Consider the following 12,362-nt stretch of genomic DNA (forward strand, 5'->3'; position numbering starts at 1 on the left):
GGAACTTCTCTACCTCGCGCACTAGCTCAGGCTCCTTCCCCCCCAGTGAGGTGACGTTCCACGTCCCAAGAGCTAGCTTCTGTAGCCGAGGATCGGACCGCCAAGTGCCCTGCCTTCGGCTTCCGCCCAGCTCACAATGCACCCGACCTCTATGGCCCCTCCTATGAGTGGTGAGCCCATTGGAGGGATGACCCACGTTGCCTCTTCGGGCTGTGCCCGGCCGGGCCCCATGGGAACAGGCCCGACCACCAGGCGCTCGCCATCGTGCCCCAACTCCGGGCCTGGCTCCAGAGCGGGGCCCCGGTGACCCACGTCCGGGCGAGGGAAATCTGGGTTCATTTCGTTGTAATTCCATTGAAGTCTTTGAGCTGCTCTTTGTCTGATCACTCACCTAGGACCTGTTTGTCTTGGGAGACCCTACCAGGGGGCATGAAAACCCCCAGACAACATAGCTCCTAGGATCATTGGGACATGCAAACTCCTCTACCACGGTAAGGTAGCAGCTCAGAGAGGAGCACTATGGACTGGACTCTCACTATTATATTAGATCCACTATGGACTGGACTCTCACACTATTATGTTAGATCCACTATGGACTGGACTCTCACACTATTATGTTAGATCCACTATGGACTGGACTCTCACTATTATATTAGATCCACTATGGACTGGACTCTCACAGGATTATGTTAGATCCACTATGGACTGGACTCTCACACTATTATGTTAGATCCACTATGGACTGGACTCTCACACTATTATGTTAGATCCACTATGGACTGAAACTAAGGCCTGCAAGAGGTCATTACGATTTTTTTTCAGTTTATTAAGCATTTCTTACATATTCCTTACTTTTGTTCCTTGTTTTCATGAGGTTATTTAAAAGGTGATTACATTTGAAATAAATATGTTGACATAATATATTTTCCACCTGGTTTATATTTTTCATAGGTCATAAAAAAATATCAATATTATCAATATAAGAAACATATATCCTGATACAGTTTTCAGCCCTCCTGTATACTGATGCCACCCGAACGCCTTTTTAGGGCACGTCCAGCTGGTAGGAGGCCACGGGGAAGACCCAGGACACGTTGGGAAGACTATCTCTTCCGGCTGGCTTGGGAACGCCTCGGGATCCCCCGGGAGGAGCTGGACCAAGTGGCTGGGGAGAGGGAAGTCTGGGCTTCTCTGCTTAGGCTGCTGCCCCCGTGACCCGACCTCGTAAACGCGGAAGAAGATGGATGGATGGATGGATGTATAGCAGGGGTCAGCAAGCTTTTTGAAAGCAAGAGCTACTTCTTGGGTACTGATTCATGCCAAGGGCTACCAGTTTGATACACACTTAAATACATTGCCAGAAATAGCCAATTTGCTCAATTTACCTTTAATAAATACATCTATAAATATAAAAAAAATGGGTATTTCTGTCCGTCATTCCGTCCTACATTTTTTTCCCCTTTACGGAAGGTTTTTGTAGATAATAAATTATGAAAAAACACTTAATTGAACGGTTTAAAAGAGGAGAAAACAGGAAAAAACATTTTAATGAAATTTTGAAATATAGTTTATCTTCAATTTTGACTCTTTAAAATTCAAAATTCAACCGAAAAATAAGAAGAGAAAAACTAGCTAATTCGAATCTTTTTGAAAAAATTAAAAAAAGAATTTATGGAACATCATTAGTAATTTTTCCTGATTAAGATTATTTTTTTTACAATTTTGGTGACATGTTTTGAATAGGTTAAAATCCAATCTGCACTTTGTTAGAATATATAACAAATTGGACCAAGCTATATTTCTAACAAAGACAAATCATTATTTCTTCTGGATTTTACAGAACAAAAATTTTAAAAGAAATTCAAAAGACTTTGAAATAAGATTTACATTTTCTAGATTTGCCAGAATATTTTTTTCGAATTTTAATCATAATGAGTTTGAAGAAATATTTCACAAATATTTTTCGTCGAAAAAACCGAAGCTAAAATGAAGATATAAATTAAAATGTATTTATTATTCTTTACAATGAAACAAATAAATTTACCTGAACATTGAGGAAGGAATTTAAAAGGTAAAAAGGTATTTCAAAATCCTAAAATCATTTTTAAGGTTGTATTTTTTCTCTAAAATTGTCTTTCTGAAAGTTATAAGAAGCAAAGTAAAAAAATAAATGAATTTATTCTAACAAGAGAAGACCAAGTCTTTCAAATATTTTCTTGGATTTTCAAATTCTATTTGAGTTTTGTCTCTCTTAGAATCAAAAATGTCACGCAAAGTGAGACCAGCTTGCTAGTAAATAAATACAATTTAAAAAATAGAGGCAGCTCACTGGTAAGTGCTGCTATTTGAGCTATTTTTAGAACAGGCCAGCGGGCGACTCCATCCATCCATCCATCCATCCATTTTCTACCACTTATTCCCTTTTTGGGGTCGCGGGGGGCGCTGGCGCCTATTTCAGCTACAATCGGGCGGAAGGCGGTGTACACTCTGGACAAGTCGCCACCTCACCGCAGGGCCAACACAGATAGACAGACACTCATCTGGTCCTTACGGGCGACCTGGTGCCCGTGTTGGTGCCCCCTGCTGTATACCATGCAAATGTGCCCCCTAGTGGCTGTAAACAGCATATCAGTAACGAGCAATCTGATTGCAGGCTTGGTAAGTGCTATGATCTGCATTATATTTGGTCCAGATAAAAGTGTTAAGGTCTAAGAAAAGTATCAAAATAAGAACATAACATGTCTGAACATCGCACGACACTCACAGAAGTACAGTTGACATACTTTTAGAGGATTCAGCAACAGTCAACATCTCAGCAGGCTGCCATGTTGGAACATGTGTGTTTGTGTTTACTCGTCAGAACACACAAGTCAAATACAAGTTCTTAAATGCCTACTGAAAGCCACTACTAGCGACCACGCAGTCTGATAGTTTATATATCAATGATGAAATATTAACATTGCAACACATGCCAATACGGCCGCTTTAGTTTACTAAATTGCAATTAAAAATTTCATGCGGAGTATCTTGTTGATGACACGTGCGCGTGACGTCTCGGATTGTAGCGGACATTTTGTTCCAGCCCCGATCCCAGCTATAAGTCGTCTGCTTTAATCGCATAATTCCACAGTATTCTGGACATCTGTGTTACTGAATCTTTTGCAATTTCTTCAATTAATAATGGAGACGTCAAAGAAGAAAGATGTAGGTGGGAAGCGGTGTATTGCGGCCGCTTTTAGCAACACAAACACAGCCGGTGTTTCATTATTTACATTCCCAAAAGATGAAGCTTTACTATGGAACAGAGCGGTCAAGCGAACATGGTTCCCGACCACATGTCAACCGGCAGGTTTCGGTGAGAAAATGGTGGTAATAAGTCGCCTCTTACCGTAGACATGAGCGGAGAGCTTGCATCGTTCCTTGTGCAGCTGTCATAGAGGCAGCTGCGGACTCTCTTGCCTCCTTCGACCGGCCGCCCCCGAATGTGGGATGCGTCCACCGTGGAGTAAGGGGGAAAAAAAAAAATCTCAGCCCGGCCCCAACGGCTGCCTTCATTTCGCATCGTCGAGAAACATGGCTTTCCTCAGAGACACTGGCGGTCACCACACCCCTCCGACTTTCATTAAAACGCTAAAACACTAGTAACACAATAAGCAGATAAGGGATTTTCCAGAATTATCCTAGTAAATGTGTCTAATAACATCTGAATCCCTCTGCCATGTAGTTTTTATTCCCTAGTCCTTCAGTGAATTGTGAAGTGAATTATATTTATATAGCCCTTTTCTCAAGTGACTCAAAGCGCTTTACATAGTGACACCCAATATCTAAGTTACATTTAAACCAGTGTGGGTGGCACTGGGAGCAGGTGGGTAAAGTGTCTTGCCCAAGGACACAATGACAGTAACTAGGATGGCACAAGCTGGAATCGAACCCTCAGTTTAGGGAAGGCATGGCGCAGTGGGAGAGTGGCCGTCCGCAACCCAAGTGTCCCTGGTTCAAATCCCACCTAGTACCAACCTCGTTACGTCCGTTGTGTCCTGAGCAAGACACTTCATCCTTGCTCCTGATGGGTGCTGGTTGGCGCCTTGCATGGCAGCTCCCTCCATCAGTGTGTGAATGTGTGTGTGAATGGGTGAATGTGGAAGTAGTGTCAAAGTGCTTTGAGTACCTTGAAGGTAGAAAAGCGCTATACAAGTACAACCCATTTATTTTATTTATAAGTTGCTAGCACAGCGACTCTATCAACCGAGCTATGCCTATCACTCTCCCTTTCCTCATCCATGAATCTTTCATTCTCACTCAAACTAATGGGGAAATTGTCGCTTTCTCGGTCCGATCCGCTCTCGCTGCCGGTGGCCATGATTATAAACAATGTTCAGATGTGAGGAGCTCCACAACCCGTGACGTCACGCGCACGTCGTCTGCTACTTCCGGTACAGGCAAGGCTTTTTTTATTAGCGACCAAAAGTTGCGAACTTTATCGTCGATGTTCTCTACTAATACAAAAATATGGCAATATGGCGAAATGATCAAGTATGAGACATAGAATGGAGCTGCTATCCCCGTTTAAATAAGAAGATCTCATTTCAGTAGGCCTTTAAGCTGAAATGTAGTCTTGTCAGCATGGATGTTGTCTTTAAAAGGAATAAAATGGTGTCAGTGTGCACACCTGGTCTGAGGCCGCCGTCCATCACCTGCCTGCATCGGACCGCAGCTCCTCCTCGCCCGGAGACCTCCCGAGCCGCCGACAAAAACAACAACAAAACAGCAAAAACAAGAGGCTACCGGCGGGAGAACATAAACAAAAGTGTTGGTGACGGCGGGTCAAAGTCAAAGTTTAGTCCAAAAGTCCGCCCTGCTGAGAGAGAGAGAAAAAAAAGAGTGACTCAACCGAGAAGCACCTTGTTCCGCTAGTCAAGTCAGCTGCAGGGAGGAGAGACCACTTCCGGTAAGGCTTGTAAAAATAAGAGCATGACATTTAATTTACTCTTTCCGAAGTTTTGAACGTTCATTCGCATCAATCAATTCACTTCATCCATTTCCATCCATTTTCTACCGCTTATTCCCTTTTTTGGGGTCACGGGGGGCGCTGGTGTCTATCTCAGCTACAATCGGGCGGAAGGCGGGGTACACCCTGGACAAGTCGCCACCTCATCGCAGCAATTCACTTCAGTCCACTTTATTTATTTAGTGCATTTTAAACAACAAAAATGTTTCCGAAGTGCTGCACAACAATATTAAAAATAACATTCAAATATTATCCTTAGCTGCACCAGTGACTGAATAAAAACAAAAAATAAATAAATATAAAAACAATATGAAAATAAATATGATGAAAAACGATTTTAAAGAGTGAAACCAATTAAAACAATAAATAGAAAACAACATTCTAAAAACACAGAGGGCCACACAACTCACGTAGTGTTAAAAGCCAAATAATACAAGTGGGTCTTAAGACAATACTTAAAACATTTTAAACTATTAACTACAAAAAAGAGCTATAAGGATTATTCATGAAGCAGATGATCTAAAACACACGAACATACTTTTTATTAATTCTGGTTTATTGAAACCACAGGAACTAATAAAGTTACAGACATTATGTGTTATGTTTAAGGCTAAAAGTAAAACATTACCAGCAAATATACAAAAAAATGTTTGTCATCACTTCTGAGAATAGGATATAATAGAATAGAAAATAGTTTTATTGTCATTATTTTAGTGAACAGATTAAAAGAACAACAAAATTGGAGCAGATTGCCTAAGGTGCGTACACAATCATTTAGTAATATTAATAGTAAAAAAAAAAGATTAAAAAAAGAAGATATGTATCTATTTATGTGTACATATCTACACACATGCATATAGCCACACATATACATATATTAAGTTAAAGTTAAAGTACCCGTGATTGTCACACACACACCATGACTAGGGAAGGTTGTTTGGGCTGTGGCATATAAGTAAATGCTGTGCTTTTCTGTGAAAAGTTCATTGATCTGATTTATTTACATTGTTCACAAGGTGGCAGCAAATATGTAGCATGCAAGGATTGCAAGGTATTGAGGATGGGAATCCATGCCACCTGAAGCAGAAGTAAGTATGCTAACCACTAGGCTAAAAGCCCATCATGCTCTTTAATGGGTGTCATTTTGAATTTTTTTCATGGTGTTTGGACGTTTTTCATAAAATCCACAAAGTTTGGTGAGCAGGTTGTGTTATGTGTAAACATGTGTTTTGACCTTTATATTAGTTGCATTTTCTTTTTTTGCACAATGACTGGGGAAGGTTGTTTGGATTGTGACATATAACTTAATGCTGTGCTTTACTGAAAAAATGTCATTGATCTGATTTATTCACATTGTTCACAAGGTGCCAGCAAATATGTAGCATTAAGGGACTGCCTGGTATTGAAGATGGAAATCCACGCCACCCGAAGTAGAGGTAAATGTGCTAACCACTAGGCTAAAAGCCCATCATGCATTCTAATGAGTGTCATTTTGAACATTTTCATGGTGTTTGGACGTTTTTCATAATATCCACAAAGTTCAGTGAGCAGGTTGTGTTATCTGTGACCATGTGTGTTTACCTTTATGTTAGTTGCATTTTCTTTTTTTGCACCATGACTAGGGAAGGTTGCTTGGATTGTGGCATATGAGTTAATGTGTGCTTTTCTGAAAAAAGTTAATTGATCTGATTTACAGAAAATATGTAGCATTCAGGGACCGCCTGGTATTTAGGACGCAAACCCACATTGCCCGAATTAGAGGTAAGTGTGCCAACCACTAGGTTAAAAGCCCACCATGCACTCTAATGGATTAAAATGGGTGTCATTTGGATTTTTTTCTTGGTGTTTGGACGTATTTTATAATATCCACAAAATTCAGTGAGCAGGTTTTGTAATGTGTGATCGTGTGTTGAACATAACTTAGCTGCATTTTTTTGTACTATGACTAGGGAAAGTTGTTTAGATTGTGGCATATAAGTAAATGCTATGCTTTTCTGTAAAACATTAATTGATCTGATTTATTCACATTGTCCAAAATGTGGCAGCAAATATGTAGCATTCAGGGACCACCTGGTATTTAGGACGCAAACCCACGCCGCCCGAAGTAGAGGTAAGTGTGCTAACCACAAGGCTAAAAGCCCACCATGCACTCTAATGGATTAAAATGGGTGTCATTTGTCATTTTTTCTTGGTGTTTGGACGTTTTTTATAATATCCACAAAATTCAGTGAGCAGGTTATGTGTGATCGCGTGTTGAACATAACTTAGCTGCATTTTTTTGTACTATGACTAGGGAAAGTTGTTTAGATTGTGGCATATAAGTAAATGCTGTGCTTTTCTGTAAAACATTAATCGATCTGATTTATTCACATTGTCCAAAATGTGGCAGCAAATATGTAGCATTCAGGGACCACCTGGTATTTAGGACGCAAACCCACGCCGCCCGAAGTAGAGGTAAGTGTGCTAACCACAAGGCTATAAGCCCATCATGCACTCTAATGGGTGTCATTTTGAATTTTGTCATGATGTTTGGACATTTTTTTCATAATATCCATGTAATGACCGTGTGTTGACCTTTATGTTAGTTGCATTTTCTTTTTTTTCTTCCCATGACTAGGGAAGGTTGTTTGGATTGTGGCATATAAGTAAATGATGTGCTTGTCCATTAAAAGTGTCATTGATCTGATTTACTCACATTGTCCACAAGGTGGCAGCAAATATTTAGCATTGAAAGACCACCTGGACCATCTGGCTCCTGCTCCTTACTGGGCTTCTGTTGCCGGAGACGTTCACTGAGCGGGGGGTCCCCGCAGGGTGCCATTTTCTTGCCCATTGTCTGACACTTGCCAGTCCTTCTCTCTTTGCGTCGTGTCCAGCCTCAGGATGCCGGACATAGGGTGGAACCCTCCATGCATTGTGAGGACTTTGGAGCTTTGGTGCCTTGGTATCAGAGGCTTGCATTTCTTCCAGTGTTCGGGGTATAATGCCAGCGGGGTATCTGATTACTGGCATGGCATTGGTGTTAATTGTCTGCATCTTTTTCGAGCCATTCAGCTGGCTTTTCAGAATCTGCCTCACCCTCCCAAGGTATTTGGGTGCCTCGTCATGGTTGGCTTGTAGGACTCCCCCGGTATTTGTATCTGTTCAGATAGTTGCAATCGTCTAGATATCTCTCGCTCGCACTTATCAAATGACATTCCAATGTCAGTACTGCACATTCTTGTCAAAGTGGTTCTTGGCACTCTTGATATGGTGGACAGCAGGACTATTCAACCTTTCATTTGGCCCACTGAGCATCACCCAAATAGGCCTGATGAAACCAATCAAAATATAAAATCATCGGTCTACCCACACCCAACATCTCAGATCTAAACCTCAGGAGCATTTAAGTCTCACCTTAAAACTCATCTGTATACTCTAGCCTTTAAATGGACCTCCTTTTTAGACCAGTTGATCTGCCGCTTCTTTTCTTTCTCCTATGTCCCCCCCTCCCTTGTGGAGGGGGTCCGGTCCGATGACCATGGATGAAGTACTGGCTGTCCAGAGTCGAGACCCATGATGGACCGCTCGCCTGTGTATCGGTTGGGGACATCTCTACGCTGCTGATCCGCCTCCGCTTGGGATGGTATCCTGTGGACGGGACTCTCGCTGCTGTCTTGGATCCGCTTGAACTGAACTCTCGCGGCTGTGTTGGAGCCACTATGGATTGAACTTTCACAGTATCATGTTAGACCCACTCGACATCCATTGCTTTCGGTCCCCTAGAGGGGGTGGGGGGTTGCCCACATCTAAGGTCCTCTCCAAGGTTTCTCATAGTCAGCATTGTCACTGGCGTCCCACTGGATGTGAATTCTCCCTGCCCACTGGGTGTGAGTTTTCCTTGCACTTTTGTGGGTTCTTCCGAGGATGTTGTAGTCGTAATGATTTGTGCAGTCCTTTGAGACATTTGTGATTTGGGGCTATATAAATAAACATTGATTGATTGAGGTCCATCATTCCACTGGCAAACACGATAGTCCAGGATGTGACTCACCCACAACACCGGGGGTCGGCAATCCACGGCTCTGGAGCCCTAGTGGCTCTCTGGAGCTTTTTCAAAAATGTATGAAAAATGGAAAAAGATAAAGGGAAAAAATATATTTTTTGTTTTAATATGGTTTCTGTAGAAGGACAAACATGACACAAACCTCCGAAATTGTTATAAAGCACACTGTTTGTATTAAACATGCTTCACTGATTCGAATATTTGGTGAGCGCCGTTTTGTCCTACTAATTTTGGCGGTCTTTGAACTCACCGTGATTTGTTTTGTCTCATTTTGTTCATGTCGTGGAAATTTTCTTAAAGACGATCCTTTAGTGACAAATAGCTTTAAAATGATTTATTAAAGTAACAAAAAATTAATAACAAGCTTTGCAAAGCGAGACCAAACCAGAACGACACATCCGTTCGTTCCAGCTTGTTCTAACTCCTTTAGAATTTGACATGACAATTATACATTCTCAGAAGTCCCGCCCTCCATGCTCATTTACATACAGTACACCAGTGGAATGAATACCCAAAGTCCTGTGAAGGGAAGAGGGTGTCGTTTGCCCAGAGGAGGGGCGTCACTCAGGAAAGGGGAACAATTTAGGTCTGTTGGGGGTCAAGAATAAATGACACATATGCCCAGCTCAACTAAAGTCCACATGTTACATCAAAGACACAGGAGACAGAGCTTGATCAGATAATAGATCTCTTGCTAAGTGTCACATTCCTGATAAACAACTTTTGGTACCCAGTTCAAAGAACATCATCTATTAAAACGAGTACAAGTAATTTTTCTTGTTTAATGCTGTGCATGAATGCACAAAGGTGAGTTTTGTTGATGTTATTGACTTGTGTGGAGTGCTAATCAGACATATTTGGTCACTGCATGACTGCAAGCTAATCGATGCTAACATGCTATTTAGGCTAGCTGTATGTACATATTGCATCATTATGCCTCGTTTGTAGCTATATTTGAGCTCATTTAGTTTCCTTTTAAGTCCTCTTAATTCAATTTATATCTCCTGACACACTATCTGTATGTAATATGGCTTTTAAATTTGTTTTGCGGCTCCAGACAGATTTGTTTTTAAATTTTTTGTTATGGTTTACTAAGGAGGACGTGACGGCAAACGGACACCAGGTGGCAGTATGTCCAAAGATTTATTAAAATATATATATATATATATATATATATATATATATCTATATTAACAAATGTATATATGTAATAATCAATCAACAGAAAACATACTAATTAAATGGAGCGTGGCAAAAACTCTAGGGTGTATGGTGTTAGTCTAAGTGTGTTAATTAACTGAAGTGTGTTTTACCCAAGTGTTGACAAAAGAGAACGCGGAAGTCCGTGGGGCAGGCAGAGGGTTCAGGTCAAACAAGCGAGGAGTCAAGGTACAAAGGAGGCAGTCAGAATCCAGAGGGAGATCCAGGGAAAAGAGTGAGACGCACAGCTCACCTTGCGGGCGACGGAGGATTCTGTGGGGACACGGGAGAAGACACTGAGAACACGTAGAGGTACAGGGCACAGGGAGAGCAGGTTTGCATAAAGCAGGGTGATTGCTTACAGTACGCATTTGGAACTAAGTTCCCGCACGGATCCGTGTGTCCACTGGTCTTTTATGCTGCTCATCGTCAGTCACAGGTGTGTCCTGCAGCCGGCTGCGGCGGAGAGTGGGCGCGGTCCGCTTGATGAATGCGGGGGCGTGTCTGGAGTGCGCTGTCGGCGGGTCCTCTGGTTGGACTCGCAGCGGAGAGAGACGCAGAATGCGCATGTCCCGCAACAGTATCCCCCCCCTATGGACAGATTCCAGATGTCCTAGAATCTGAACACCCCCAAAAGCAGGAACAAAAATCAAGGGAGGGTGGAGGGGTGAACTGGTGGTGGGTCGCCAGCCCAAGTGTCTCAGAAGCCATCGGGGACAAGTCTGGTGGCGGCGTCGGGTGGACCGCCGCTGCGGCCGGCGAAGTGGACGACCAAAGAACGGTCGACGTCTTGGCCGTCGGTAAGGCGGGCGCGAATGGTTCCCTGGTGCGGGCCGCCGGACACGAGGAGGTGGACGGCACTGTAGTGAGGACCGCCGGACACAAGGAGGTGGGCGGCGCCGAGCTGCAGCCCGCCGGACACGAGGAGATGGCTGAGGAGCTGAAGCCAGTGCTACTGGCTGAGGGGCGGGGGTCAGGGCCAGCCTAGGTATGGGTGCTAGCTCACAGGCTAGCCTGGGGACAGGTGCTAGCTCAGGGGCTTGCCAAGGGGCTGGTGCTAGCTCGGGGGCTAGCTCGGGGACTGCCGCTGGCTCGGGGGCTAGCTCGGGGACTGGGGCTAGCTCGGGGGCTGGCTCGGGAACTGACGCTAGCTCGGGGGCTGGCTCGGGGACTGACGCTAGCTCGGGGGCTGGCTCGGGGACTGACGCTAGCTCGGGGGCTGACGCTAGCTCGGGGGCTGACGCTAGCTCGGGGGCTGACGCTAGCTCGGGGGCTAGCTCGGGGACTGGCGCTAGCTCGGGGGCTAGCTCGGGGACTGGCGCTAGCTCGGGGGCTAGCTCGGGGACTGGCGCTAGCTCGGGGGCTAGCTCGGGGACTGGCGCTAGCTCGGAGGCTAGCTCGGGGACTGGCGCTAGCTCGGAGGCTAGCTCGGGGACTGCCGCTAGCTCGGAGACTAGCTGTGGGTCTTGTGCTAGCTCGGGGGCTAGTCGAGGGGCTGGTGCTAGCTCAGGCGCTAGCTTCGGGACAGGTACTAGCTCGGAGGCTAGCCAGGGGACTGGTGGCTGCGGCTGGGAAAAACGGAAGATAGGTGGGATATCTCGGGCAGGGGGAAGTCTGTCTGGTTGCAGCTGTGCTACCACATTAGCACAGCCACCAGTACAAAAATGAAAAACAGATGGTATAGGTATGGCAGGGGTTTGCCTGGCTGGGTGTAGATGCGCCACCACATCAGCACAGTCACCAGCACTATCCCCCCCTTCCGAACGCGGATGCCAAACGCCTCCAGCTGACTGAGGAATTGTCACTAAGGGTGGGAGGTGGGTGGCCAGGCGCCGGGCAAATTCATCCCTCCCCGTATTGAAATTAAACAGTCCCTTGACGGAGTGTTGAGGGCTATAAAAATTGTCCATGGTGGAGGAAAAAGACATCGTGACAGGGGCAAAAAGGAAGGAGGAAAGTTGAGAAAACCAAAAAAAACAAACAAAAACTCACTGGGACAGAGCTAAAGTCACTGGGGGCTATGAAAACAACAACAACAACAAAAATACTGTGCCGTCAGGTCCTACTATTTAATTTTTCTGGCGGGAACTTACTGTTATGGTTTACTAA

General features: G+C 44.2%; 1 protein-coding gene across 2 annotated transcripts in view; it reads right to left on the minus strand.

Annotated features, from left to right (window-relative positions):
* arhgef3 (Rho guanine nucleotide exchange factor (GEF) 3) overlaps positions 1-4,927 on the minus strand; it is a 58,485-nt gene extending 53,558 nt beyond the window's left edge. The window contains exon 1 of one of the 2 annotated variants that reach the window (XM_061891637.1): positions 4,670-4,927. In XM_061891637.1, the coding sequence (XP_061747621.1) occupies positions 4,670-4,704 (35 nt within the window). In that variant the 5' untranslated portion in view covers positions 4,705-4,927. Of the gene's footprint in view, positions 1-3,388; positions 4,245-4,669 lie in introns of those variants that run through there. The other variant, XM_061891627.1, reaches the window with a different exon arrangement.
* Positions 4,928-12,362: the final 7,435 nt, after the last annotated feature.

Source organism: Nerophis ophidion, linkage group LG02 (assembly GCF_033978795.1).
Source record: "Nerophis ophidion isolate RoL-2023_Sa linkage group LG02, RoL_Noph_v1.0, whole genome shotgun sequence".
NCBI lineage: Eukaryota > Metazoa > Chordata > Actinopteri > Syngnathiformes > Syngnathidae > Nerophis > Nerophis ophidion.